The sequence below is a fragment of the Scardinius erythrophthalmus genome (assembly GCF_964197995.2).
Source record: "Scardinius erythrophthalmus genome assembly, chromosome: 1".
Classification (NCBI taxonomy): Eukaryota; Metazoa; Chordata; class Actinopteri; order Cypriniformes; family Leuciscidae; genus Scardinius; species Scardinius erythrophthalmus.
Window position 1 is genome coordinate 25,056,497 of NC_138221.1, and position 27,071 is coordinate 25,083,567.

Sequence of the window (27,071 nt, forward strand, 5' to 3'; positions counted from 1 at the left end):
GCCTGAGCTTCAGTCCAGGATGAGCAAAGAAACACTGATGTTATGCTGCATGTTGCTTTATTTAAAGGCAGTGACTGTGCAGTTGCTGATGCATTGATGACGTTTTTAAGTTCTTCAAAGATGATCACTAGTAGGATTTAGTTAAATTGATGTTTCTAGTTAACTCATAAAGTCTTTTTCTTAGTGGATTCAAATTAAATAATCTCACAGTATAAATATTTAATGGCAATTGACCAATCAATTTCCTCAAATGAAGTGAGTTATCTCAGGTTTTTATTCAGTACATTATTAATAACAGTAACCTACTGTAAAGATTACATTAAAGAACTGTAAATTCACAGCTGCTCTTGTTTACAGGTGTGCTGTATAATTTTACAGTATAATTGTAGTTTATGTTTTACAGTACTCTTGTAAAATGTACAGGCTTACTGGCAACCAGAATTGCCAGTAAGTTGCTGTAAATTTTACAGTTTTTTTTTACAGTGATATGAGTAAGGAACAATTATGAAGTCATATTGTACATTACAAACATCATTCATTTTAAAATCAACCGTTTCAGAATGATTAAATGATTGAATAAATCAAAGGTTTTTTTTTTATGAACACTGAAACACAATGAGCAACACTTCATATAGTTAAATACATTCAGGTGTGTGTGTTCTCTACAGGTGTGTTTTGGGGTCGGTCAGGTGCAGGTATTCAGGCTGGCAGTCGCTGCTGTGTGTGTGTGTGTGTGTGTGTGTTCTCTACAGGTGTGTTGGGTCGGTCAGGTGCAGGTATTCGGGCTGGCCGTCGCTGCTGTGAGTGTGTGTGTGTGTTCGCCGCTGGCGTGTAGAGAGTGTTTTCCGCCGCTCGTTCCCGCGCGTTCCCAGTGTGGAGACGATCCTCTCGGCCAGATCCTGTTGCAGACGCTGGAAGTTCTCACTGCGGATCAAAAGACACACACAGAAAGATTCAACGTGTGTGTGTGAGCATCAGTGATGTTGTTTCAAAAACAAAACAGGAATTTGAGAGAAAAGAAAATTACTTTATAGAATGAAGTTCAATCTTTTTAAACGCTACAATATATTTTGTGAAAGGCACTTTAAAAATAAATGTGACTTGAAAGTTTTTCTTCAGGTTTATACATATAACATGAGTCTAATAGAGGGTAGAATATACAGTTTAACTACAAAAAGACTATTATTTTGTAGTTTACATTTAAGTAAGAGGGTTCCTTGCAAGGGGATCAAAATATCTGGGGGTCTTTGGCATTAACAAGTTTGAAAACCCTGTTATACAGCAGGAATCTGTCCTGGAATCTGATTGGTGGATCACTCTGTCAGCCAGTGGTGAAATGTAAGTAACTCAATGTCTTGTTTACTGAACTGTTGTATAAAAGCAACATCACACTCCCAACTGAAGTTGCTGTGAATTGTGGCCATATGTCGTTCTGATCATACATTCTGCATGTGTAAATGTTTTTCTGGTGTATTCTGGGAGTATTTTATGATTACAGGACAAAAGTGTTGGTGGTCTTACGCTGTTGGTGGTGTCGGCAGCTTGTATTTCTGCCCGGTAACTCCAGTCAACCAGTAAGTCATCTCCTTCCCTTTACCCTGAAACACAAACACACACACACACACACACACACACACACACACACACACACACACACACACACACACACACACACACACACACACACACACACACACACACACACACACACACACACATGTTGTGAGTCTCTGCTGTGACTGTGAACAGTCTACAATTGGCTGGAACTTGATATAAGAGCCTGCGATTGGACGGAACCTGAAATAAGAGCCTGTGATTGGACAGGAGATGAAATAAGAGCCTGCGATTTGACGGAAGCTGAAATAAGAGCCTGCGATTGGACAGAAGCTGAAATAAGAGCCTGTGATTGGACAGGAGATGAAATAAGAGCCTGTGATTGGACAGGAGATGAAATAAGAGCCTGTGATTGGTCTGAAGATGAAATAAGAGCCTGTGATTGGACAGAATCTGAAATAAAAGCCAGCGATTAAACAGAAGCTGAAATAAGAGCCTGCGATTGGACGGAAGCTGAAATAAGAGCCTGTGATTGGACGGAAGCTGAAATAAGAGTCTGTGATTGGACAGGAGTGGAAATAAGAGCCTGTGATTGGACAGAATCTGAAATAAAAGCCAGCGATTAAACAGAAGCTGAAATAAGAGCCTGCGATTGGACGAAAGCTGAAATAAGAGCCTGTGATTGGACAGGAGTGGAAATAAGAGCCTGTGATTGGTCTGAGGATGAAATAAGAGCCTGAGATTGGACAGAATTTGAAATAAAGGCCAGCGATTAGACAGAAGCTGAAATGAGAGCCTTCCATTGGCTAAAAGATTAAATAAGAGCCTGTGATTGCCTGACATCTCTCCTCACCTTCAGGTGTGTTTCGCCTCGGCGCTCGCACTCAAACTGACAGTCGGTTCGGTGCAGGATCTGGATGGTCGACTCGCTCACATGAATCCTCAGAGCTGGAAAACACATCAGCTGCTTCACTAAAGAGTGTGTTGTTGTATATGAGTATATGTGAATGTGTGTGTTTGTGTCTTACGCAGGCCCGTAGACTCCATACGTGACGCCGTGTTGACCGTATCTCCAAACAGACAGTAACGTGGCATCTTATTACCCACCACACCTGCCGCACATGGACCTACACACACACACACACACTAGTAAGAGTAAGTTAGTTATTAAACTAACCGTGCATTAGAATCATGTGCCTATTTAACAAAACGTATAAGATAAGATTTGCAAATTGGTTTAAAATAGCAGAAAGATGAATGACTGAGCTCATCCAAATGGACAGAACTTGATATTTTAATGATTTTTGGCTGATTTTTGCATTTTGACCAGTAGGTGTCACTGCCACAAGACATTGCAGGAATGATTTCCAGTAAGTTTCCCGAATAACATCATCTCAGTTTTCTTCTTCCGGTGTGTCTGTACCTGAATGGATCCCGATACGGATCCACAGTGGGATTCCCGGCAGGTGTCTGAGCTGGAACGTCCCCATGAACTCCAGGATGTCCAGAGCCATGAGACAGATGTCCACCGCGTGTCTGTTCCCGTTGCGTTTCGGCAGACCGGACGCCACCATGTACGCGTCACCGATGGTCTCCACCTGAACACGAATATTTCATCACATTCTGCCTTTCATATTTTTATTATTTTATTAAAACATTCAAATATACAGTCAAACCAAAAATGAGATATAATTTTTTATATTTTTTTACTAGTGGGTGCAGGACACTATTGTTCATTAATGTAAGTGAGGATAGCAAAATAAAGTAAACTGTGACATATTATAGCCATAAATTCTTCATAAAGTGACTACCAGTAAAATTTCTAAAAAAAAATTGGGACCAAAAATGATGCAGACTATTGCTGATGCGACCTTTTTACACCACAGACTGAACAAAATTAAGCATTTGTTTGGTAATTTGTTGAGCTAAATTGGTATTTTCTAATTGTGTAGTTAAATTTAACAGCTGATTCAACCTAATTCATGTGTGAGACAGTCTAATCAATTGATTTGATATGAGTTCTTGTCATATTTTATTACCATTTTCTAAACTATAGCGAAATTAACTGTGATAATGTGAGAAATGTTGAAGGTGTCTGGATAAAGTTGGGTTTGACTGTATATTTTTTTTTATAATAAATCATTAAAAGTGGTTGACTGTCTGCCAGACGTTCCCTCAGACCACCTTGTAGACGTCGTGGTGGTCGAGGATGCTGTCGAAGTTCTTGTAGATGTCGTTGAGCATGTCCACCACCTCCATGGGCGTGCTGTGGTGGCAGAGGGTGGTGAAGCCCACGATGTCGCTGAAGTAGATGGTGACCTCGTCGTACAGCTCGGGCTCCACGCGACCCGTCTCCTTCAGAGAGCGCACCACCGGCCTGTGTGAGAGACAGTCTGACGCTCAGAACACACACACTCGGGTTTCAGGCGCTTTATCACGTCAGGGTCACTTCTGCTGCTCGCCCAGCTGCTATGTGTTAGCTAGAGAGTCCTAAGTAGCTGCTAGGGCATAGCTATGTGGTTGCTAGGCAGTTACTAGGGCATTGCTATGACTTTGCTAGGGCATTGCTATGTGGTTGCTAGGGTATTTCTATATAGTTTCTTGGTCGTTTTTAGGGCATTGCTATGACTTTGCTAGGGCATTGCTATGTGGTTGCTAGGGTATTTCTATATAGTTTCTTGGTCGTTTTTAGGGCATTGCTATGACTTTGCTAGGGCATTGCTATGTGGTTGCTAGGGTATTTCTATGTAATTTCTTGGTCGTTTCTAGGACATTGCTATGAGGTTGCTGGGCAGTTGTTAGGACATTGCTTTTTTTTGCTAGGCAGTTGCTAGTGTGTACATGGGTGGTTGCTAGGGTGTTACAAGGCAATTGCTAGGACAATGCTATGTGATTGCTACATAGTTGCTAGGATGTCCTGTGGTGAAGCTAGCATGTTGCTAGGCAGTTCCTATATGGCATTAGAATGTGGTTGCTGGGCAGTTGCTAGGGTGTTCTGGGTGGTTACTGGGGTGTTGCTAAGCAGTTACTAGGGCATCGCTTTGACTTTGATATAGCATTGCTTTGTGATTGCTAGGCAGTTGCTAGAATATCCTGGATGATTGCTAATGTGTTGCTAGGCAGTTGCAAGGATTTTCTGGGTGGTTGCAAGGGTGTTGCTAAGCAGTGGGAGTTAGCTGTACATGAAGTGTGTGTGTGTATGTCTGACCCCGGCAGCAGCATGAAGTTGAGCTGATCGGCTCGGTCTCTCTCGGCCTTGTACAGAGCCGTTCTCTCCTCCACCAGGTGCTCCAGGTTCCTGGAGTACATCTGCAGCCGGCGGATCAGGTTGTCCATGTAGCTGGCGTTGGCCTGGTTATGAAAGTTACTGTGGAAACACACACCAGCACGTCAGTATGTGCTCACGACTCGGGTGAAACGCGAGCGGCATCACTCACACACCTGAAGATCTTCCCTAGAGCGCCCTCGATCCGCTTGAAGTCCGGACGCTTCTCGGGATCCTCCTCCCAGCAGCTCTTGATCAGCACGAACAGCTACAAAAATAAGTGCTGTTTACATTTAAATACACCTATATTTCACATTTCAACAACATAGTTCAAATCAGCAATAAAATCTGACTTGAACTATTTCATAAATGTTGTTTCTTGCACACAAATAGCGTTATTTTTTTTTATTTTTTAGCTCCATCCAGCCAATATGTGCATGCAGTCCTACAAGCTCAGATATACTTCAAGCTGGTGTGACGTCATTTCAAACAAAATCAGGCCAAAACAATGTTCTTAGGCAGTTAGTTTGAGGAGTTTGAAACAAATCGCCAAATTGAACTTTCTGAAAAAGTTTGCTCCGGCTGGTAAACGCCTTTAAACTCCCATTGGTCTGTGGTGATGATGTAATAGGTGGGTGTGGCTCTGAGGCTCCGCCTTCTTTGAGGTGAAAATCTTTTCTGTTCAGTCCGTCGAGGTCAGACGTGAGTAAAAACATGAACATACTGGAGAGCTGCTATATAGTAGAAAATGAGCTTGTATCTCTAATCGAATTCGACACTGAATCTTTTTTCAGTTTTTCTGCTGCTTTAAAGCAATCTATTGTTTGAAGTGCTGTATATAAATAAATGTGACTGAATTGCAGAGCTGGTACAAACATATCTACATCGCAATGATCATATGCTTTATAGTAGAAAATGAGCTTGTAATTCAAATCAAAAGAGACACTGACAGTTTTTTTCATATTTAATACTGTAAAGCTGCTGCTTTAAAGCAATCTATTGTATAAAGTGCTGTACATAAATAAATGTGAATTGCAGAGCTGGTACAAACATATCCACATCGCAATGATCAGATGCTTTCTTAACTGCTGTTTTCTCACCGCTGTAATTTTGTGTTTATTTAGTTGTGTTTAAATTAATACACTTTTAGCTAACTGTGATTTTGTATATGTACATTTCTGAAATACATAACTTAGACAGTCACCTCTGATAACACATCACTCTTAATTGAAATATGGATCATGCATTTTCTGTAAAGCTGCTTTGAAACAATGTGTATTGTGAAAAGCGCTATACAAATAAATGTGAATTTAATTTAATTTAATTTAATTTAATTTAATTTGTTATTGAGATTTTTTGTTAATATATATTCATCTAGACGTCGCTGTAAGCAGTGTGTATGGCGTTGGGGTATTTTTCAAACTTTTTACCCTAAGTGAAGAACAAAAACGTACTGTTGCCATAGTAACCAGTGCTTCGAACAACAGCCGCAGTGACACGATTGGCTGTTTTATTTAGAAGGCGGGGCTTCCTTTGCTAGAGCTGCAATATTTGGGTGTTTCAGATTCTCCCATTCTTAGTAACACAAGTGAACCATTTTTTTTTTTTTGTAGTATATACTGTACAGTCTCTGGTAAGGGTACCTCTGCTTCAGTTTCTCCAACGGACTCAAAACTCAGATCCGGTCGGAAGACGTTCGGGCCCCGCGGACACTGAACGCGATAGATTTTCTCTAGAAGAAATAAGACGAACAGCACACAGAGAAAGAAAGAGTGAGAAACAGATGTGTTTTTTAGATCAGACGAGCTCATCAAATATTCCTTTAGATCAGGGATTCCCAAATGTTTTTATTAGCCGAACCCCTTTGACCTAAAATATTTTCTTGAAGTCACCCTGAGATTTTAAGTTTAACAATTTATTAGTTTAAACGTTTATTAATTTTATTAGTTTATTATATATATAAACTAATTGAAATGTTTTAATAAAAATAAGTATACTTAAATCTCTGTACTTAAAAAAGTACTCTCTCTCTCTCTCTATATATATATATATATATATATATATATATATATATATATATATATATATATATAAAATAAAATACTTATTATTACTTATTATTATAAGCTTTTTTAACTAGAACAACACGGCAATCATGGGTTCGATTCCCAGGGAACGCACAAACTACAAATTAAGTCGCTTTGCACACGAGCATCTGCTAAATGCAGAATATTTATTCTCCACATGTATGAGATAATCTAACTCTCTCTGATGTGTGTTTGTACCTGCCGTATCGGAGCAGCAGCTGGTGTGAAACGGGCTCTTCCTCAGGATGATCTCCTGCGAGATGATTGCAAAACTGTAGACGTCGCCCTTCTGAGAGATTCCCTGAACACGCATGTGCTCCGGTGCTGTCCACAGGTCTGACACAGAGAAACACTCTAGTTATTTTCTTGACATGTTTTCAATGAGACTCTGAATGTTAAACTGACACTCCACAAACTGTCTGAACAGCAGCTTTATGTTAAGAGCCCATATTCTGCCCTTTTACATGGTCTTGGTGTTGTTTTCAGGCTCTACTAGAACAGGTTTTCCTGCTTGAATGTTGACTATTTTCCTCATATTCTCAATTGTTGCGGCTCCTCTCTTCCCAGTCTGTCAGTAATGCTCTGTTTAGTTCCTGTCTCTATGAAGCCCCTCCTTCTAAAAAACACACTGTGCTCTGATTGGTCGGCTGGATCAGTGTGTTGTGATTGGTCGAGCGCTTTGAGTGTGTTTGGGAAATGTGCCACTCCTAATTACCATAACCGTCAGTTTAACACACTACTAACTAACTCAACCAGGCCCCGCCCCTTTATTCTGCATATTAATTATTTAAATGAGGAATATTGTGACGTGTTCGTTCCCGGAAGAAACTACAGTGGAGGCGTTTCAGGGAGTTCAGAAACACTGACACTGATATAGAGAAGAACTGGAGCTTTTTCATGCTCAAACAGCAACATTACACACTAAAGACAGATGTACATGTGAAAAAAGCAGAATAGGTGCTCTTTAATGTGACTCTATATTGTTATATGCATGTGTATTATGTCAGTAGAGGAACAGGAAGTGATGTGGCGGACCTTTCCCGGGTGTGAGGATGGTGTTGCAGCCGAAGTCTGTGATCTTCACCACCATGCGATTGTCCACCACACAGTTGGTGGATTTCAGCCGGCCGTGAACGCCGACGTTACTGGAGTGCAGGTACGACATGCCCTGATGCCACACACACATGATGATGTCAGCAGAGGGCAAAGGTCAAAACAGAAGCACAAAAATAACGACTGCTTCCAAACTTTGATTATACGTCCTATAATCATTATTATATTTCTGAAAACTTAGAATACCGATTCCTTATACAGAACTTTGAGACGCTCACACTGATTTGTACTCTAAATAGTATATATATATATATATATATATATATATATATATATATATATATATATATATATATATATATATATATATATATATATATATATATATATATACTGTATATATACAGGGTCTAAAATTAACACTTGCCAAGTGCTAGTTGGCCGGTAACATTTTTATTAATTCTAACGAATAGAATAGAAAAAAGAAATTAATGAAAAATAAAAATGTATATACTTTTTTTTATATAAAATTAATATGTATATATATATATATATATATATAAAGAGAGAAATGTTCTCGTTAGTTTACGATAATTACCATGAACATGTGAATGTGTTCTTAAACTATTGAAATAAATAAAATAAGTTAAATTTTTTAAATATGTTCTTAAAACATATTTTAGTTCATGTTTATTGTATTTCAGGTAATGAAAATGTCTTTTAGTTTTCTGTATATATTCATGTATACCGGTATGTCTGGAAACAGAAATGACATGCGTGACCTTTCTAGGCCATTCAGCTCAGATCTGCACTCTTGTTTACACACACACTCTCTCTCTCTCTCTCTCTCACACACACACACACAGATCTGCACTTGTGTTTACAGCAGATGTCATTCATGACGTGAGGAGGTTTATGTTTCCATCTGTGATCCATCATAAAACCATCAACGAGTGTACAAGTACATTTTAATAGACCGAGCAGTAAAAACTGGCGTCTACTGTGTGTGTACATAATGAAAAACACTCTCTCTCTCTCACACACACACACACACACTCACCTTTGCGATGTCGTACATGACGGAGATCTTGAACTCCAGATCCATAAAGCTCTTGTCGGGATACGAGATATTATCGTTCAGCACACACTGACGGAACAAACACACACACAAGAGTCATGTGATGATGATGATGATGATGATGATGATGATGATGATGGGATTGTTTGTCCTGTGATTTATGAGTGTAAGGCGCTTTTACCCGCAGCGATCCCCTCTCGCAGAACTCAAACACCCCGAACACGCCACAGTCGAACTTCACCGTCCCGTAGAACTTGGTCAGGTTATAGTAATCGATACGCAGCAGCTGACAGAAAGAGAGAGAGAACACACAATAACCAGGTCAGTCTCACAGAAACATGTTCATGACACATTTCACCTTCACAGAGAAAGAAAAAATAAATTTTACAGATATATAAAAAAATGGTTACACTTTATTTGAAGGTGTCATTGTTACAGTGTAATTATATATTTAAGTACTGAGTAATATTAAGCAAATACATAGGGTTAGGATTAGGTTGAGGGTTGGTTGCATGTAATTATGCATAATTTACTGTTGTTACTATAAGTACAATGATAATAATAATAATAATAATAATTAAACAATAATTAATGAAGTAAACATAACTCAGAAATTGGGCTCTATATGAGTTCAGTGAATCAGGTCAAATGATTGTGAAATAATGATTATGTTAAAACACAATCAACACCATCAGATCACCTTTTCTCTTTGTTCATCTAACTCATGTACAGCAGCCAAATAAAATCTAAAGTTAATGATTTAAGGGTCAAGAGCCCAACTAAAGCAAACACTGATCACCATAACGGTGACTTAAAATGACGGTTTTCTCCTTCAGTGATTCTGCTTGTTAACACCAGGTGTCTTCAATGTTGGCAAAAAAAAAAATTGTTTAAAAAAATTGTTGTAAATTTTACTCATTTTAAATGGTTAACTTTTAAGGAATTAATTTGATTAATTATTACTCAATTCTAATTTGTTACATTTAATTAATAATATTGCTTGTAATCTGTTGCCACAATTTTATTGATTAGATATAGCGTATTCATTTTTACAGTGCAATTCTAATTAGATTCTTGTTACTGTAATGCAGTGATTTGTTTTTATTCAAATCAGTATTAAATCACTGCAAACAATGTGTATCATGCAATACATACTAAATATATATATATTTATATATATATAATTTTTTTTTTTTTTTGCATTCCATTATTGAGAATTTGGGGTAAAGTGTATGTAATTGTTATATATATATAAAAAAAAAAACATAAAAGCTAAAATGAAGAATTTGACAGGTTTCGTGAGATGAATAAGTTTTTACAGCGTTGAGCTCGATTCGCTGATCCTCAGAGAAGCTTCCGTCAGTGTTTCTCAGCTCCTTCAGAAAGACAGGCTGCAGAAACACAAACACACACACACACATATGTAAACATTCATAACACACACAATACACACACACACACACACACACACACACACACACACACACAGACGTGTGACGGGACACACAGACCTTTTTGTCGTATCGACCTTTGTGTTGTATCTCGACGCTGTTGTCACCCTTCTTATCCTCATCGATCTACAACACACACACACACACACACACACACACACACACACACACACACACACACACACACACACAGAGAGACAGCGTCACACACTCAGAGGAAGACTGATCATCTACACGTGTAACGACAGACAGAAGGATGGTTTTACTCTCAGACTGAAGTGGTTTCTCTCTTTGTCTTCCAGCGGCGTGATGGCTGACGGGTTGATGTGAGACCATTTCTTCTGATTGATACGCACTCGCCTGTTCTGCCTGAAAACACAAACATAGGAGACATTTCTCCATAAATAAACACATAAACAAAAAACTCAACTCACAGTTGTCTTCTTCCTGAGAGATAGAGTATCTCGTTGATTTTATCAATAAATCACGCAGGAGAAACTCCAGCCAGAGTTTAAGATTTGTTTAAGATGCATTGGGTCATTTTTTGCATTATTTTCATTATAATAATATGCAATTAAATTATTTTGTTACTGTGATGTGATAAAAAATAATGATTCTGTATTTTTTAATTCATTTGATATATTTGTGGTTTATATTTTAAATTTAGATTTTTATTTAGAAACAAGTATATTGCACACACATTCTGTACATATTATTCATGTTTATGATTAGGACATTTATACAGGTCAACACATTAAATATAAAATTGTTTTTAGTAGGTGTATTTTATTGGATTTATTTAAAAATTAAATTAAATAATTAAATTTAGATTTTATTTATTGAAATCATTAGTTTACTTTGTAGGTTCATGAGATGCTAAAAAGTGAATTAACTGCATTGAATGCATTTTCTCTATTTAAATCAGCATAATTGTTGTAAAAATAATTGCTCTCTCTCTCTCTCTCTCTCTCTCTCTCTCTCTCTCTCTCTCTCTCTCTCTCTATATATATATATATATATATATATATATATATATATATATATATATATATATATATACATATGAAGAGTTCAGATGCAAAAGCCTCTAAGTGCCATCTGAAATTTTCTTATAGAATGACCATTTTTATCAAGCTTGTATATTTAAGTTCAGTAATTTCACTTAAATGGGGTGGTGTGGCGCAATGGATAAGACACATGCCTTTGGTGTGAGAGACCCGGGTTCGAATCCACTGTGAGACACCAATGTGTCCCTGAGCAAGACACTTAACCCCTAGTTGCTCCAGAGGCGTGCGACCTCTGACATATATAGCAATTGTAAGTCGCTTTGGATAAAAGCGTCAGCTAAATGAATAAATGTAAATGTAAATGACAATTATTAAGGTAATTTTCATTGCCATTTAACTGAAATTACTGAACTTAAATATACAAGTTTGATAAAAATGGTCATTCTATAAGAAAATTTCAGATGGCACTTAGAGGCTTTTGCATCTGAACTCTTCATATACTGTAAAAATGTAAATTAGCCCATGATTTCCTCACCCTGCAGTCATCCTAGGTGTATATGACATTCTTCTTTCAGATGAATGCAATCGGAAGTATTATAAAATGTCCTGGCTCTTCCGAGCTTTATAATGGCAGTGGATGGGGTCCATACAAAGTCCATACAAGTGCATCATATCCATCATAAAAGTGTCCCAAACGGCTCAGATCAACTAAAATAAATAGCTTCTGGCTCCCATGAGCCATGTGGAGCACTTTTATCACGGATGGATAGGCTGACAGACTTCCAAAAACATACCCATTGACTCCCATTATAAAGGTTGGAAGAGCCAGGACTTTTTATTATATAACTCTGATTGTATTCGTCTGAAAGAAGAATCTCATATACATGTAGGATGGGTTCAGGGTGAGTAAATCATGGGCTAATTTTCATTTTTGGTTGAACTATCCCTTTAATGTTTGCCACTAAAAAATCTCATCTTAAATAAATATCTAAATAGTCCTAAAATAGGCTTTGATTTATTTTAAGATGGCGACAATTGTAACTCTTTTTGTGACGTATTTCCTTTTTAAACTGGAAGTCTGGATGGGACACGGTCAAATAAATAGGCAATAATCTTTGCTATAGGCTACAGCCGCGAACATGATTTGTTTAATTTTCTAGTTACATTCTCATTCTTATGGAAGTTAGTTTCCGCCATGGAATGTAACTAGAAAATTATGTTTACGACTGTTAAACAAAAACTATTGGCTAAACACAGAATTGTGAGTGAAAAAAAAAAAACAGATTTATAAGATAAAATAAATCGCAATTACCTTTTTCTAATTGTGAGTTTATGTATATATAAAAATTTTAAAAATCAGAATTGCGAGTTATACAAGATAAAAAGTCGCAAAATTCTCATTGTACCTGTACAAGATGAAAGCGATGGCCGTGGCGATCACCACACTGAGCCCGAGGACGATCATGACGATATTCTGAATCTGCATACCTGAGAAACACATGCTAGCGTGATGTCATCTGTCACATGACGCTTTATAAACTAATACGAGCCGGTTACCGTGAGCGGGTTTGTCACTGGGCAGCCGTGATCCGTCCCAGTACAGTTCAGGTTTCGTGTGATTCAACTCCGTGGCGTTCAGAGACGTGTTGAAGACAAACAGCGTCCTATACTGAAGACAAACACCAGATATTTATTAGTAGGAGGTTTAAAAAAAAAAAAGATTGATTTTTTATTTTTTTATTTATTTAAATAATTTGTAGTTTTACACATTTTTATGATTTGATTAATTATAAACTTTACATCAACTCAAACTCATATGGAAAAATTATATATATAGAATTTTATTTATGATAAATTATATAATTAAATCAATAATCATTCAATCATAAAATTTATTATTTTTAAATATATATGCAAATTTTACATTTCTTTATTAAATGAGAAAGCATACACTTTTCAAAGCTAGAAAGATAGAGGTGAACAACACAAAACCCATTTTACTTCTGTAATGTGATGTAATGTGAAACGGATTTTCCAGGCTTTACGTGTTTTCACTGTTGTACGGTAGCGGGCACTATTACGCATAGTAATGACATAGTAATGAATCTCCTGATCAAAACACAAATGAAGAACAAAAAGAAACTACAACGTGCATAAGCAATGCTTTTATCGCTTATGAACGTTGTAGTAGAAATTAAAAATTTCTCAGCTTTTTGTTAAAAATGTTGATTTGGGGGCCATGAAAGTTTTGTGAAAAGGATCAAAAACGCTGATGGTGGCTGGCAACTTTTTAATTTTAAACGTTGACCGGGTGTCACGTGTGGCTGCTATAAACAAGTGCATGAAGATGAAGATGCAGACAAAATAGTCTTTAATCCAACAGTCCAACGAATACAGGAGAATAACGAGGAGAAACAACCACAAACCTTGACGTCACCGAACAATGGGACAACACAGAATCATTAATCAGATCCACTGGGAAACTGGGTCAAATGTCAGGCACAGGGAAAACAGATTCAAACACAAACTCAAAACACATAGAACAGAACAGAACCCTGACAGTGCGCCCCCCCCCCCCCCCCCGGAAAGGTGGGCCGTACAATGTCCAACTGAGGAGGTAGAGCGGGGGCTATGGAGGAGGACATGGAAGAGGGACAAAAACAGTCAGGGCAGGTAAACAGTCCATGGGGGAGTGGCGGGAAGGTGGGAGGAGACACAAGAGATAGCAAGGTGACAATGCAGGTCTGGAGGGGCCAAGGTGGAACTGACAGCTCTTGGTACTCAGGCAGAGGCGGGGACCCGGAAGATCGTGATGGAGCCGGAGGACCGAGGACAATGGCGTAGCAGGAGGGAAGGCAGAGCCCAGTGGAGTCACAGGGATGGAGGGCAGAGGTGCAGCCAGAAGCCAGGAGGCCTCTGGTGGAACCAGGGGGGCGCCTGACCAAGGTGGAGATGAGGGGACGGGGAGCCTGGTAGAACTGGTGTGATGATGGGCCTAGGTGGAGCTGAGGGAGCATTGAGGCAAGTGGAGCCAATAGGTCGGAGGACCAGGGTGGAGCCCGGGGCTCTGTGGCTGGAGGTGGAGCTGGGACTGGAAGACCCGAGGTAAATACACTGTACTGCAGGAGACTGACAGAGATCAGCTGAGAAAAGGCTGATGGACAAGATGGCTTTGGTAGAGGAGGAGGGAGAAGGAGGCTGGGCGGGAACTCTGGAAACACAGGAAGTTCTAAGTTGGGCCGAACCAGCGGGGACACAGGAGATTCAAGGCTGGGCCAAACCAGCGGGGACACAGGAGATTCAAGGCTGGGCCGAACCAGTGGGGACACAGGAGTTTCAAGGCTGGGCAAAATCAGCAGGGAAACAGTAAACACAGGGCTGCGCAGAACCATTGGGGAAGGGAGATTCAGGGCAATTATTTCCTCAGAGGAATCCCAAAAAAATAGTCCAGGTTTAATTCATTCAGAGCAGCGGTGTCCATGGGCTCATGCTCCAGGGCAGGGTGCGGCTCGGCTTGATGCACTGGCTCGTTGTCCGCGGTGGAGTTCTGCTGTAGCTCCGTCGGGCATTGTGACGGCTGACTGGGCTCTTGGTTGGAGTCTGGAGTGGGGCTGGTGTCGTCCTCCACGGGGCAGATGGTGAAAGGCAAGTCGTTGTTGACCAGCACTAACTCCACGAATGCGGCGAAGTTGTAACGAGGAACTTTCTTGACAGGCCTGCCTTTGACTGCTTGCTGAGGTTTGAGATGTAAAACACGCAAAGCGAGCTGTCTGGATAGTGAGTTTGGCACGCCAACTCCAAAAAATGACTGGTGTGAGAATGGGTTTTAATGAAGTTGTGTTATTCTTTGTAGGAATTGACTCTGGTTGTTTTTAATGTTTAATTGTCTATTTGTGTTTTTTTGTAATGTGCAATGGTGGCAAATCAGTTAAATTTTCTAATCTAATCTAATCTAATCTAATCTAATCTAATCTAATCTAATCTAATCTAATCTAATCTAATCTAATCTAATCTCTGCTCCAGGCATAACCGGCCAACAGCAGGAATGTCCATGGTGATAGGGAGGAGTTAAAAAAAAGAGAGGGAAAAACGCCACAAAAAATACTGCTTTGGTTCGGTGTTCCGTCACGGGTGGCTGCTATAAACAAGTGCAAAAGTGCATAAAGACTTGAAAGTGTCTCCAACTGAATAATAATAATAATAGGTAATGCATTGATTCATTCTTAGTGACACGAGTCTTTTGAATCAGTCACCATTTCTTCATATTTATGCCAGTGTATCGCGACACAAATGAGCATCTTTTGTTTGTCATGAGTGAATCATTGAAAACTAATAAGAAAAATAAGAGGTAGTGCATTGATTCATCCTTAGTCTTTTGAATTTATTGACGCAAAAGAATCGCTCACATTCACATTCAGTGGCCATTTCTTCATGTTTACGCCAGAATGTGGCGACACAAATGAGCCTCTTTTGTGTGTTAGTATGAGCCATTGAATTGAAAGGAAAACAGCCTTATAATACATTATTCTATCTTCATGACTCCAGAAAACTCACCTTGTTTGAGGTGGATGTGTAAACCACAGACAGATTGAAGTCTCTGTCTCCACTGCCGTCTAATTCATAGTGTCCACCCACACCTGAACACACACACACACACACACACACACACACACACACACACACACACACACACACACACATCAATATTACATCAATATCTATCATCATATTAACTTAATAAACAATTAGTGCTGATCCAGACTGGTGTTGTTTTTTCAGCTCTTACCATCAAATGTCATGTTCCTGAAGGGATGTTCAATGATACCGCCGCTCTCACCCTGTTTCTTTATCTCCAGCAGACTGTCTCTCATCATTTTACCGAAGAGAACCACGGCATCATGGTAACCCACCACATAATCATTCAGTGCCTGCAGGATGGGAGGAAAGACACATCATGAGAGACACGTCACCAGTAAGAAACCACTGATTCATTCATGGTAACATTGGCATTGAAAGCACGCATGGAGAAGGAGTGTCACCATCCTGACAACTTTGACAAACTATTTTTAACGTTGTGTTCAGATACTAGTTTTCTGCACAGTATCGGCCGGCTTGTTCTTGTTTTCTTGTGTATTTTTTACTCCTTAATAGTAGTCCATATCGACTACTATTAAGGAGTAAAAAATGTTCTGTGCAACAGTATACAATATTCCAGAGACTCCCATACTTTTTTTTTTGACATCTAAATCCATTTGAGCTAAAATATTTACTTGAAATTTATTGTACTTCTGAAATTTTGAGTTAATGTTTGAACAATAAAAAATAAAAATATATATTTGCTAGTGGTGGGCCGTTATCGGCATTAACGTGCTGCGTTAACGTGAGACTCTTATCGGGAGCTAAAAAAAATATCGCCGTTAATCTATTCTCAATGTTGGGTTGGGAGCTGGGTCTATACTACGCGAGCTATGATGACTTTCACCTTGATATTTTAGCGCGGATGTATACCTAACTGAAGTCGGTTCGGTGTTCGGTACGCATTTTCAAACGGTTCGTTGGACCATTTTTCCTGCCGACCAAAATTTCGTTATTTCAAATGTAGGCGCGTTGCGCGTGGCAAGCGCGCTCATAATGTAAAAGAGACGCTGGCGCAACCACAACATTGTCCGAAATCAAATGGCAAACGTAATGTAAGCGGAACGAAACTGAGCTACTCGTTACTGTGTGGTTGATGGACCGTTGTTTATCAGTTTGGACCAAAGCAGCGCGAGCCGATCGTGATCATGCGACACTGCTACTACACAGCGCTAAAGATCCAGTAAAGAAAGCATTTTAATTCGCCACAGAAGTAATAACATTGCTGCGAGATCTAGTGAGAAACATTCGCATTTCTCTGCTATTAACGGATCAAACAGTGCGTAAGCCAGGAATTAACATTGTGCCATGAATGAACTATCCGGTGTCCACAGATCTGCAACATTTACCATGCACTACTGTAAAACTAACTGCAACCATGGAAGTTTGGCAGGAATAGTAGGCTATAATGCTTTCAAGTAACATTACGTTGGTTTTATTTTGACATTATGAATAAAATTGCTGCCCTCAAATGTTAATCTGAGCTAAAAATAGACCTTTGTTTATAACTATTACAATATTAGGCTACTGGTACATTTCATTTTTTCCTAGGAGCTGTTTTGTTTTATATGCTTATAAGAAGAGTCTATTATAGCTCCAGAATTGCTCAAAGTAAAAAAAAAAAAAAAATCATACTTTATTATGTTAGTTTTAATAATAATAATAAAAAAATCTCTGGCATTTCTTCACAAGTTCTTTTAAATGACACTTTGTATTTAAGAAACACGTGCCCTTTAGTCATTATTTGGGTAGCACACATATTCTGAATGCCTTCGGCAGAATTCAAATTAGCCATTTTAATCTAGATTAATGTAGATTAATTTCAAGATTACAGTGAGATTAATCTAGATTAAAAAAATTAATCTATGCCCACCACTAATATTTGCATATTCACATGTTGGTTATGGTCGAATGGCATGCAGTTAAGCAAATAAAATATAGAATACATTTACAGTTTTTCTCCATTGGTTTGGCTCATTTCTTGAAACAGAAATTACATTCTCAAAACTAAGATCATTTGGCAAAACAGTCTTAAAGTTCAGCACAACACTATAGCTCACTTGCAAAAGCTCATATCTCTCCCAAAACTGTTCATTCATGTTTCAAATCTAAATTCCTTTCCCATATAAAGAGTCAGTGCCACGAAAATGGCAAAGATCCTTCTCAATTGCTTTGGCTCATTTCTTGAAACAGACCGGACGTTCTCAACACTCTTGGTGCTTTTGCCAAAATAATGTGGATGGTTCGGCACAACACCATGGTTCACCTGCAAAAGTTCATACCTCTCCCAAAACAGTTCACTCATGTGTCAAAACTAAATTTCCTTCTCATTTAAACAGTCAGTGCCCTCAAAATGCTTCGTCCCTTTGCCATTGTGTAAGCACAGCAAGTCAAAATGTTTAGATACTGTCACTATGGCAGAGGACCATTGAAATATCCCTCATGTCCACCTTTCAATCTTAGCCCAGTCCTTCATTGACAATGGTTACTGTACTGTTTTTTGTCTAGCTAACAGAATACAGTTGTGTATAAAACTGAAATAAAGAAATAGGATTTTAGGGTAAGAGTAGCCTTCAAGGTTTGACATCACACATTGCACTCATACTTCCAAGGAAATTATAACCATTATCATTCACAAACATAAAGTAACTTCCATACATCAGAGTAAAAAGAAAATGTATACAGCATAATATACTGTAATATATACACACAAACAAAAAACAATGAAAATGATATGCAGCCTACAGTGCTGTAAATAAAGCTGGAGTTTCACAACTAACAGTTCTTCACTGGTCGCTGTCCTCACCCTCCCTCTCCTGGCCACCGTCCTCACCCTCCTCATCCACAAGCTGCTGTCTGTCTGGCCACAGATTCTCGTCCACATCACAGCGTATATTCTCCCTTGCGATGCAACAAGGGAAGAAACGGCGTGCATGTCGCAACCATCCCCTACACTGATCTCCTGTAATATTCTCACACGCAGCGTCCATTGCATGGAGCAGGGACCTCTGATCTTGAGCCCGATGCTCATACACTCTCCACCTCCAAGCAGAGAAATACTTCTCAATAGGATTGAGGAAAGGAGAGTAAGGTGGTAGTAACACCATGACCATTCTTGGATGAGTAGTGAACCAGGCCCTGATGAGCAGGCCACGGTGAAAATTCACATTGTCCCATATTGTGGTAGGTGAGGCCCTATGAGGCCTCTCTCATTTTCAGGGATCAAATCAAAATGAAGGCGGTCCAAGAAGATGAGGAGTTTCTGTGTGTTGTATTGGCCAATGGGGATGTGAGTGGCCACACCATTCTCAGATATGGCAACACACATAGTTATAATAATGTTCTTGACTAATTTTGACAATTGAACAGACTATTGTGCATGTGATGACTTATACAATGAAATGATGCTGACACGTTTTGGAGCGAACAACCATTAGACTGAGAATCAACAATCAGTTTAGATCAACAAGATCTAATCATTTGGAAGTTGTGCTAAATGTAGGCTACCTGTACTTAATCATTTGCAAAGATGTACTGAGACATTGAGACATGTACTTAGACATTTGCAATTTTAAGAAATGAATGAGAAATTCAATTCTGTTGTGAACAATTGCCAAGTGGTTTGGAGGTTTGTCCATGTTGTATTGAGAATGTCATTTCTGTTTCAAGAAATGAGCCAAACCAATGGAGAAAAACTGTAATATTTAGATTGTTTATATTTAAAAATATATATATATATCCTCTTTAAATTATTTTTATTTTTACAGAATTGTTAGCTCTTGATCAAATTGTAAACCCTATATATATACATATATATGTTGTAGGCTACTTCTGAAATGTTATATATTTGTATTAATGTAGTTTTATATATAGTAGACATTTTGTTTTAATATATATAACATAAAATATTTATCAATTGTAAATTTACATTCTTATCATTTCAAAATCAATGAATTAATTAATACTTATTATTATTAATAATTATTAGTTCCCTATGGAAGCTTGTTTCCGCCATATAATAAAATTTTTTAAAGATAATTGCGACTTTATATCACGCATTTCTGACTTTAAAACTCTGAGCTGACTTCATAAGCTGTTTATTTTTATTTTTTTATTGCAAAGTTTATTTATTTTTTTATATTGAATTTTTTCTCTGAATTTTTGAAAAAAAAAAAAAAAAGTCAAAACAGTGTGATAATTTTTTTTAATAAATTACATGGTAGAAACAAGCTTCCATAGTTCCCTCACCAACCTCCAGGGGTTTTATTTAAAAAAAAAAAAAAAAAAGTACATTTAATCAACTCAAGCAACCAAGTAAACTAATGACACATTAAAGTGCGTTGAGCGCGTTGCATTGTGGGATACAGTTACTCACACAGTCTGTTCTGTTCTTTACTATTTGGTCATTTTCACACACAGTTAATCATTTGCTTTCTCTGTTTCCTGAAGCCTTTACATAAAACTCGACGGAAAGAGAACGAACGAGAGAAATACGGACTGCTCTACCGTTCCGTTGGACTTCCAGGCCGTGTGGTTGGAGTAGCTCCTGAAGCTGTGCATGGTGACCACCAGCACGTCCTTCATGTGATCGAAGCTGGATTCGTTGGTGTGATAACCCTCACTGAAAGACACGTCACAGTCAGCGCGAGTGACAGTCATGTGATCTGAAACGGGATAGTGGGAATCGAAGACTCACTTGTACAGGTCGATCAGGACGAAGACTGTGCTTGGAGAACTTTTGGTGGTGGTGTTCTTAATGTGGAGAATGTCGTCTGGAGTCCCACACAGGACAAAAACTGCAAAACAAAATATATGTTTATACTGCTGTTAACAACAGAGACTAAATTAATGTTTATAAATATGTACTTGGATGGATGGATGGATGGATGGATGGATGGATGGATGGATGGATGGATGGATGGATGGATGGATGGATGGATGGATGGATGGATGGATGGATGGATGGGTAACGAGATAGATGGGTAGGTAGATGAGATGGGTAAACAGATAGATGGGTAGGTAGATGGGTAACCAGATAGATGGGTAGGTAGATGAGATGGGTAAACAGATAAATGGGTAGGTAGATGGGTAAATAGTAGAGTTGGGGTACTCAAACTTGAACTCGAGTCCAATTTTGAATGATCTCGGACTTGTCACGCACTCGGGTGAATTTGTTCTCGGACTTGACACGGACATTTTAGACTTGGAAAATGTTCCGAGGACAGTCGAGTCTGGGCACTGGAGGGCACAATATTATTAAAAAACTAAACAAAACTATTTTTGTTGTTTCAGCGTTGAGCATTGTAGCCAATCACCGACACGTTAAGCACATGAACGCAGTAGCCAATCAGATGCGTTTTAGAGTCACCATGCAGAGAATTCGCTCAAAATGTTCAGAATCAACGCAAGCTTTATCCTTTCGCGAATCCCCTCATAAAACAGTAAAGTCTAGACGCGATGTAAATAAGAGATTCGGATAACAGTGCGGATAACTTCAGTGTTTATGACGAGTTTTAGTGAGAGTGCAGAACGCGGTAAGTAGCCTAAGTGATGGCTTAAAGGCACAATATGTAACTTTTTTGCTTTAAAATTAGCAAAAATCACTATATCTATGTTATATATTTTTTTTAGTTGTGTACTTACATTATCCTGACTGTTTCCAACAACTTTCAAACCAGGAGAAATTTTAATTAAATTTTTAGACACGGGACGTTTTTTTTATTTCCGTTTTGTCGCAGTCATTGGCGTCATATCCGTGTTGTCCCTGGTTTCCGCCTATGATTTCCGCTCGTACTGCCATGGTAACCAGAGCTATGAGCAGAGCCCTCTGATTAACCAAAGCGACAGACGCAGACAACTGTGGAGTTCGCAATGTCTATTTGCCGCTGTTGTTGTTTCGTTCAAACATTATGGACCATGGCAAGCAGACTTTGGATAAAAAAGAGAATCAATATCAGCGCGGTGTTTTCGAGATGCCTAGAGCTCCCATAGACAGTATATAAACAAGAGCTCCACGTCCGAGACTTCGACCGCTCCTACATGTAACTTACTTATTAAACAGGTGAGCACATTTACATAAAACTAATCAATGTTATATAGTTCAACATTGATAAAATGTTAGAATATGATCTGTATGTTATTCTAATGTTGATCTAGCTTACTGCTAGTCTCATACAGACAAACTAACACATACTTTTCAACACATTCAAATGCAGTTTAGTGTGCTAGTGTAATTTTAGTGTGAAACAGCACTGTGTTACCTCACAAGTTTAATTTGTCTAATAAACTGACCTGTGAGTTGTAATTCTGCACTTGCGTGTAATTCAGTAGAATGAAATGTCCATATTCCTTTTATATCCGCGGGAGCTCGCGTCGCGTTTGGAGCTGATAGCTGTCTCTTAGCAATCCCGAACTGCTTCATATAGTCATGATAAAAGCATCGATGTATTCAGTCATCCATAAACATTATTAGATCGGTCGGCTTGAGGTTGACGACAAGATCCATAATTCTTAGCATGTGTTGCGTCATCAAACTACGCCTTTGTTATTGTACAGAGGATAGCGACCCCTAGTGGAGAAAAATTCAATACTGTGGCTAGGGAGCGCTATTGACGATCTAAATAATAGTTTTGTTTTTCATGCTTCTAGAGGACCAGTGGTTACTTTCACACTGTAAATTATAAAGAGTGATAACTGCATTTAAATGTGGGAGTGAATCCGCTAAATTTGAGTCCTGTGAGTCATGAAATTGCCATGATTGACATAGTAACCATAGCAACATGAGAACGTGATAACCATAGCAACATTTTGGTGTCTGATAATGTTAAGATTTTTGTTACATTTACACTTTAGTTATACGTTTATATACACCTTGCAGAATCTCAAATTTTTTATTTTTATTTCGTTTTTAATAAGAAGGATCATAAAAACATTGTTTCTATTTAGCTGAAAAAGCTTTTTCACATAACAGATGTTTAATAATCTAGTCCACAAGACAAAATACAAGACTATTTACACAGGCTTGTATTACTGTTTTACTTGTATTACTTATTTATTTATTTTTTGTAATGGTTGTTCATGAGTCCCTTGCCCAATGGTCTTCAGAAAAATCCTCCAGCTCCTGCACATTCTTTGATTTTCCAGCATCTTCTGCATATTTGACTCCTTACTATCAGTGACTATGATTGTGAGATCCATCTTTTCACACTGGAGACAACTGAGGGACTCATACACAACTACTGCAAACGCTGCAAACATTCAGTGTTGCTCAAGGAAGCATTCGCTAAGAGCCAGGGGGTGTAAACTTTTGAACTGGATCATTGGTGTAAATTGTTCTTATTTTGTTTAAAAAATGCATTAATTAATTTAGCCCTTCAGATGCTAAATAAGATATTAGCATGCAAAACAAAATAAGAACAATTTAAACATCACCATCATGTTGCTCAAAAGTTCCCCCCTGGCTCTTAAATGCACCGTGTTGCATTCTTGAGCATTACCTTGCAGATTCTGAAAGATGTACAGTAGGTAAACGTATGACTGTAACTATACATTGCAATCATTTTGTAAGGGTTAAAATATTAATTTAAGAGCTCAGTGTTGAGACCTTTCACCGGAATTTGATTGACAGACGATCTGACCAATCATAATGCTTTGTGGACTCAGCCGGACTCGACTCGGACCCGGATGTTAAGGACTCAGACTCAAGTCCGACTCGGCCCTCTTTGGACTTGGACTCAACTCGGACTCAACAAAGGTGGACTCGGACCCAACACTAGTAAATAGATAGATGGGTAAGCAGATAGATAGGTGGGTAGATGAATGGATGGATGGATGGATGGGTTAGTGGGTGATAGACAGACAGACAGACAGACAGACAGGTCATGTGATGTTAACTCACTGTTGCTGTGTCGGTCTTTAGCTTTCAGTTTGCCGTCCAGTTCCTCTGGAGTCCACAGCATTTCTCTGGATACGTTGGAGGCGAAGAAAGCGGATCCAGCCTCCAGAGCATTGATGTACCTGACGGACGGACAGACAGATGGACATCTCAGTGTGTGTGTGTGTGTGTGTGTGTGTCATCATTTATGTGTGTTATTGAGCATACCAGAAGCATTCCTCTGTGTTGTTGGGTTTTTTATAGATGTACGCTGTTTTCCACTTTGGTTTCACGTTGGGGACATACTTGTCCCAGAAGTGGACAAAGAATTGAGAGATTTTGCGTGCCGGAGGAAGCAGCCGGGTGAGTTTCTCCTTGTAGTCGCAGGAAAGACCGAAACTCCCAGCGGAGATGATGGGGATAGTCAGCGTCAGACCCACATTCTGACTGACAGACAGACGGTTCATTCATTTGGTGCCAAGACTTAATACTTATAAACTTATTCAGAAAATCTGATGGATTTCACTCTGTTAAGTGTTTAATATACAGTTCAATATATAGAAAAGTTACATTTAAAGTAGTTTTGGGTTAAGACACATTCACACCAAGAACTATAATGATGATTAGTGTCTTCACTGACAGATGTAATAATGTTCTGTTTAACCCATCAGATATTAAAGCATGCGCTGAATGCAATGCGTGCTTTAATGACGGATGGATTGTGATGGGCCGTCAGTGTTTTTATTGTATATCAGCTGTACAAAATCGCTCTGAAATTGATTCCATCAATGTGTTTCCTCTGTGTCTTAATCGTTATGGTGGTGTGGACTCGCTATTCTCTTGAAGTTAACCACTAAACTCTTAAAACATGGTTATATTTCTTGGTAGCAACCAGCCTTTATTAAGTAAAAATACTGCTAGCCTACTTCTCAAGACTGTAATCACTTACTCTAGGCTATATAATATTGGGGATAACAGTTACAAATCAGTCATTGATAAATCCAGTTTGAGTTAAACTTACTCAACCAGCTGAAAAGTGGCGTAAGTGCAAGACGGACCCAACATCACACATCCAAGTTCACTGGTGTTCTAACGGACAAAACAAACGGGAAACAGCGTTACATTTAACCGCTTCTCAGCGCTGCAGGGTTTCATCCACACTGGTTTAAATCTCCACCATAATGTTTCAGCGTGCCCGAGGACAGACGGGGTTAACAACCCTGAACGCCCTTCAAACGTCCTCCGAGCAGACAGCAGCGAAGCAGAACTCACATGCAGGGATTTGAGGATCTCCACGGCTTCACACGTACTGCTGCCACAACCCCTGCGCCGGTAATGTGTCGTGTTGAATCCGCTGAACTGAACCTTGATCTGGAAGTCCAGGCCTACCAGAACAAAATCACAACCATTGTTAACTTTACTCGTCGTTAACTTATTCAACATCAGCTCAACCCGACTCTGGTGTTTGTTTTCGTCTCATTCTGAATGACTTCATGCCTCTGTTAACGGGGCCTTTAAAAAGACTGTATTTTTTTTTACTGGGCACTCAACTATTGCACTCTTAAAAATAAATGTTCTTTATTGGCATTGATGGGTTCCATTAAGAACATCCATGGAACTTTTCCACTGCACAAAAGGATTATTAAAATGTTCTTTACACTAAGAAAAAACTAAAAGGTTCACTAAAAGGTTGTGGTTTTGTTTTTTGTGTAGATTTGGAGAAGCTGTCAAATTATTCTTAACTAAATATACCCCATAAGTTATTATATCGACAAATATTAGCAATTTTAATCATCGGCATTAGTTTTATGAGGTCGGTTTTGGAAGCAGGTCATATCAAGGTTTGATATTGTCAATTTAAAGTTCTGAAACTATAATCACTCTTAAAAATAAAGGTTCTTTATTGGCATTGATGGTTCCATTAAGAACATCCATGGAACTTTTCCATTCCAAACAGGAGAGAAAATTTGTTCTTTTTAAGAACTGGTTCACTAAAATGGTTCTAAATGGTCTAAATGGTTCTTTTTTGGTATTGCTGTGGAAAAACTCATTTTGAAACCTTTATTTTTAAAGGTGTAGGTTGGGAGAAACTGAATATACCCTTTATATAAGTTATCATATTGACAAAAATATGAAATAATATTAATATTAGCAAATATTAACATTATTTTAATCATCAGCATCAGTTTCATGAAGTCGGTATCAGAAGTATTGGTCATATCAAAGCTGATATTGTCCAATTCAATCATTTAAAGTTTTGAAAATATTATAGTTTAGAATAAAGGCAATGTTTTAGGTTACACTTTATTTTACAGTACGTGTACTTACAGTGAACTTACCCAAGAAATTACTGGTAATATAAGGTAACTACATGGGTTTAGGTTAGGTTTAGGGGTAGGTTCAAGGTTAGTACCTAGTTATTACCCAGTTATTGTAATTAATATAATAAGTACATGCGGAACAGGACTGTAAAATAAAGCGCTTCCATGTTTTGATGCTAGACTTAGGTAAAGCATGTTCATTATTCAGAGCAGATGCATTATGTTGCCTATTGTTTCAGTTTGTTCTACTTATCCAGTTTACTTTAACCAGTATTGGTTCAACTTACCCAGTAACGTAGATTAACCGAGCCAAAACCTGATCTACTGTAACACTTGATGTTTTCAAGACCTCATATATCAATGATCTTGTGTAATAAATGTTTTCTACCACTAGTTTCACTTACTATCCTGAAGTATAGTTTGATGTGTTATTGCCTCTGTCCTCTATTCTATTCTTTATCAAATGGAAAATGTAATAAATTGATTAATCACTTGTCATTTACTTGTAATTTTTCTGAACTTAACATTCTTTGAATGTACGGCTGCCTCACCTGTGTCCTGGTTTTGTTTGTTCTCCGCTTCGACAGCCATTTCCACCACGTCCTTCACGAACTTCAGGCTCCAGGGCGAATCTTCATCCTCCAGCAGAACCACGTTTAACGTGACGGAGGAGTTTCTGCAGCTCAACACGTCAAACCCAGAGACGCAGAGCACAGAGCCGAACCAGAACCAGAACAAACCCAACAT

General features: G+C 38.6%; 1 protein-coding gene across 1 annotated transcript; it reads right to left on the reverse strand.

Moving 5' to 3' along the window:
* Positions 1–746: 746 nt before the first annotated feature.
* gucy2ca (guanylate cyclase 2Ca) lies at positions 747–27,071 on the reverse strand (the record flags this gene model as incomplete). Its single annotated transcript, XM_081376552.1, has 27 exons — positions 747–924; positions 1,522–1,598; positions 2,408–2,502; positions 2,583–2,681; positions 2,978–3,152; positions 3,739–3,931; positions 4,763–4,921; positions 4,996–5,087; positions 6,463–6,551; positions 7,105–7,242; positions 7,942–8,074; positions 9,020–9,106; positions 9,219–9,323; positions 10,357–10,428; positions 10,549–10,614; positions 10,755–10,857; positions 12,902–12,983; positions 13,053–13,164; positions 16,050–16,132; positions 16,282–16,423; positions 20,637–20,751; positions 20,827–20,926; positions 24,028–24,146; positions 24,232–24,450; positions 25,025–25,092; positions 25,276–25,388; positions 26,876–27,071. 27 exons carry the CDS (start codon positions 27,069–27,071, stop codon positions 747–749), a joined length of 3,210 nt encoding a protein of 1,069 aa, XP_081232678.1.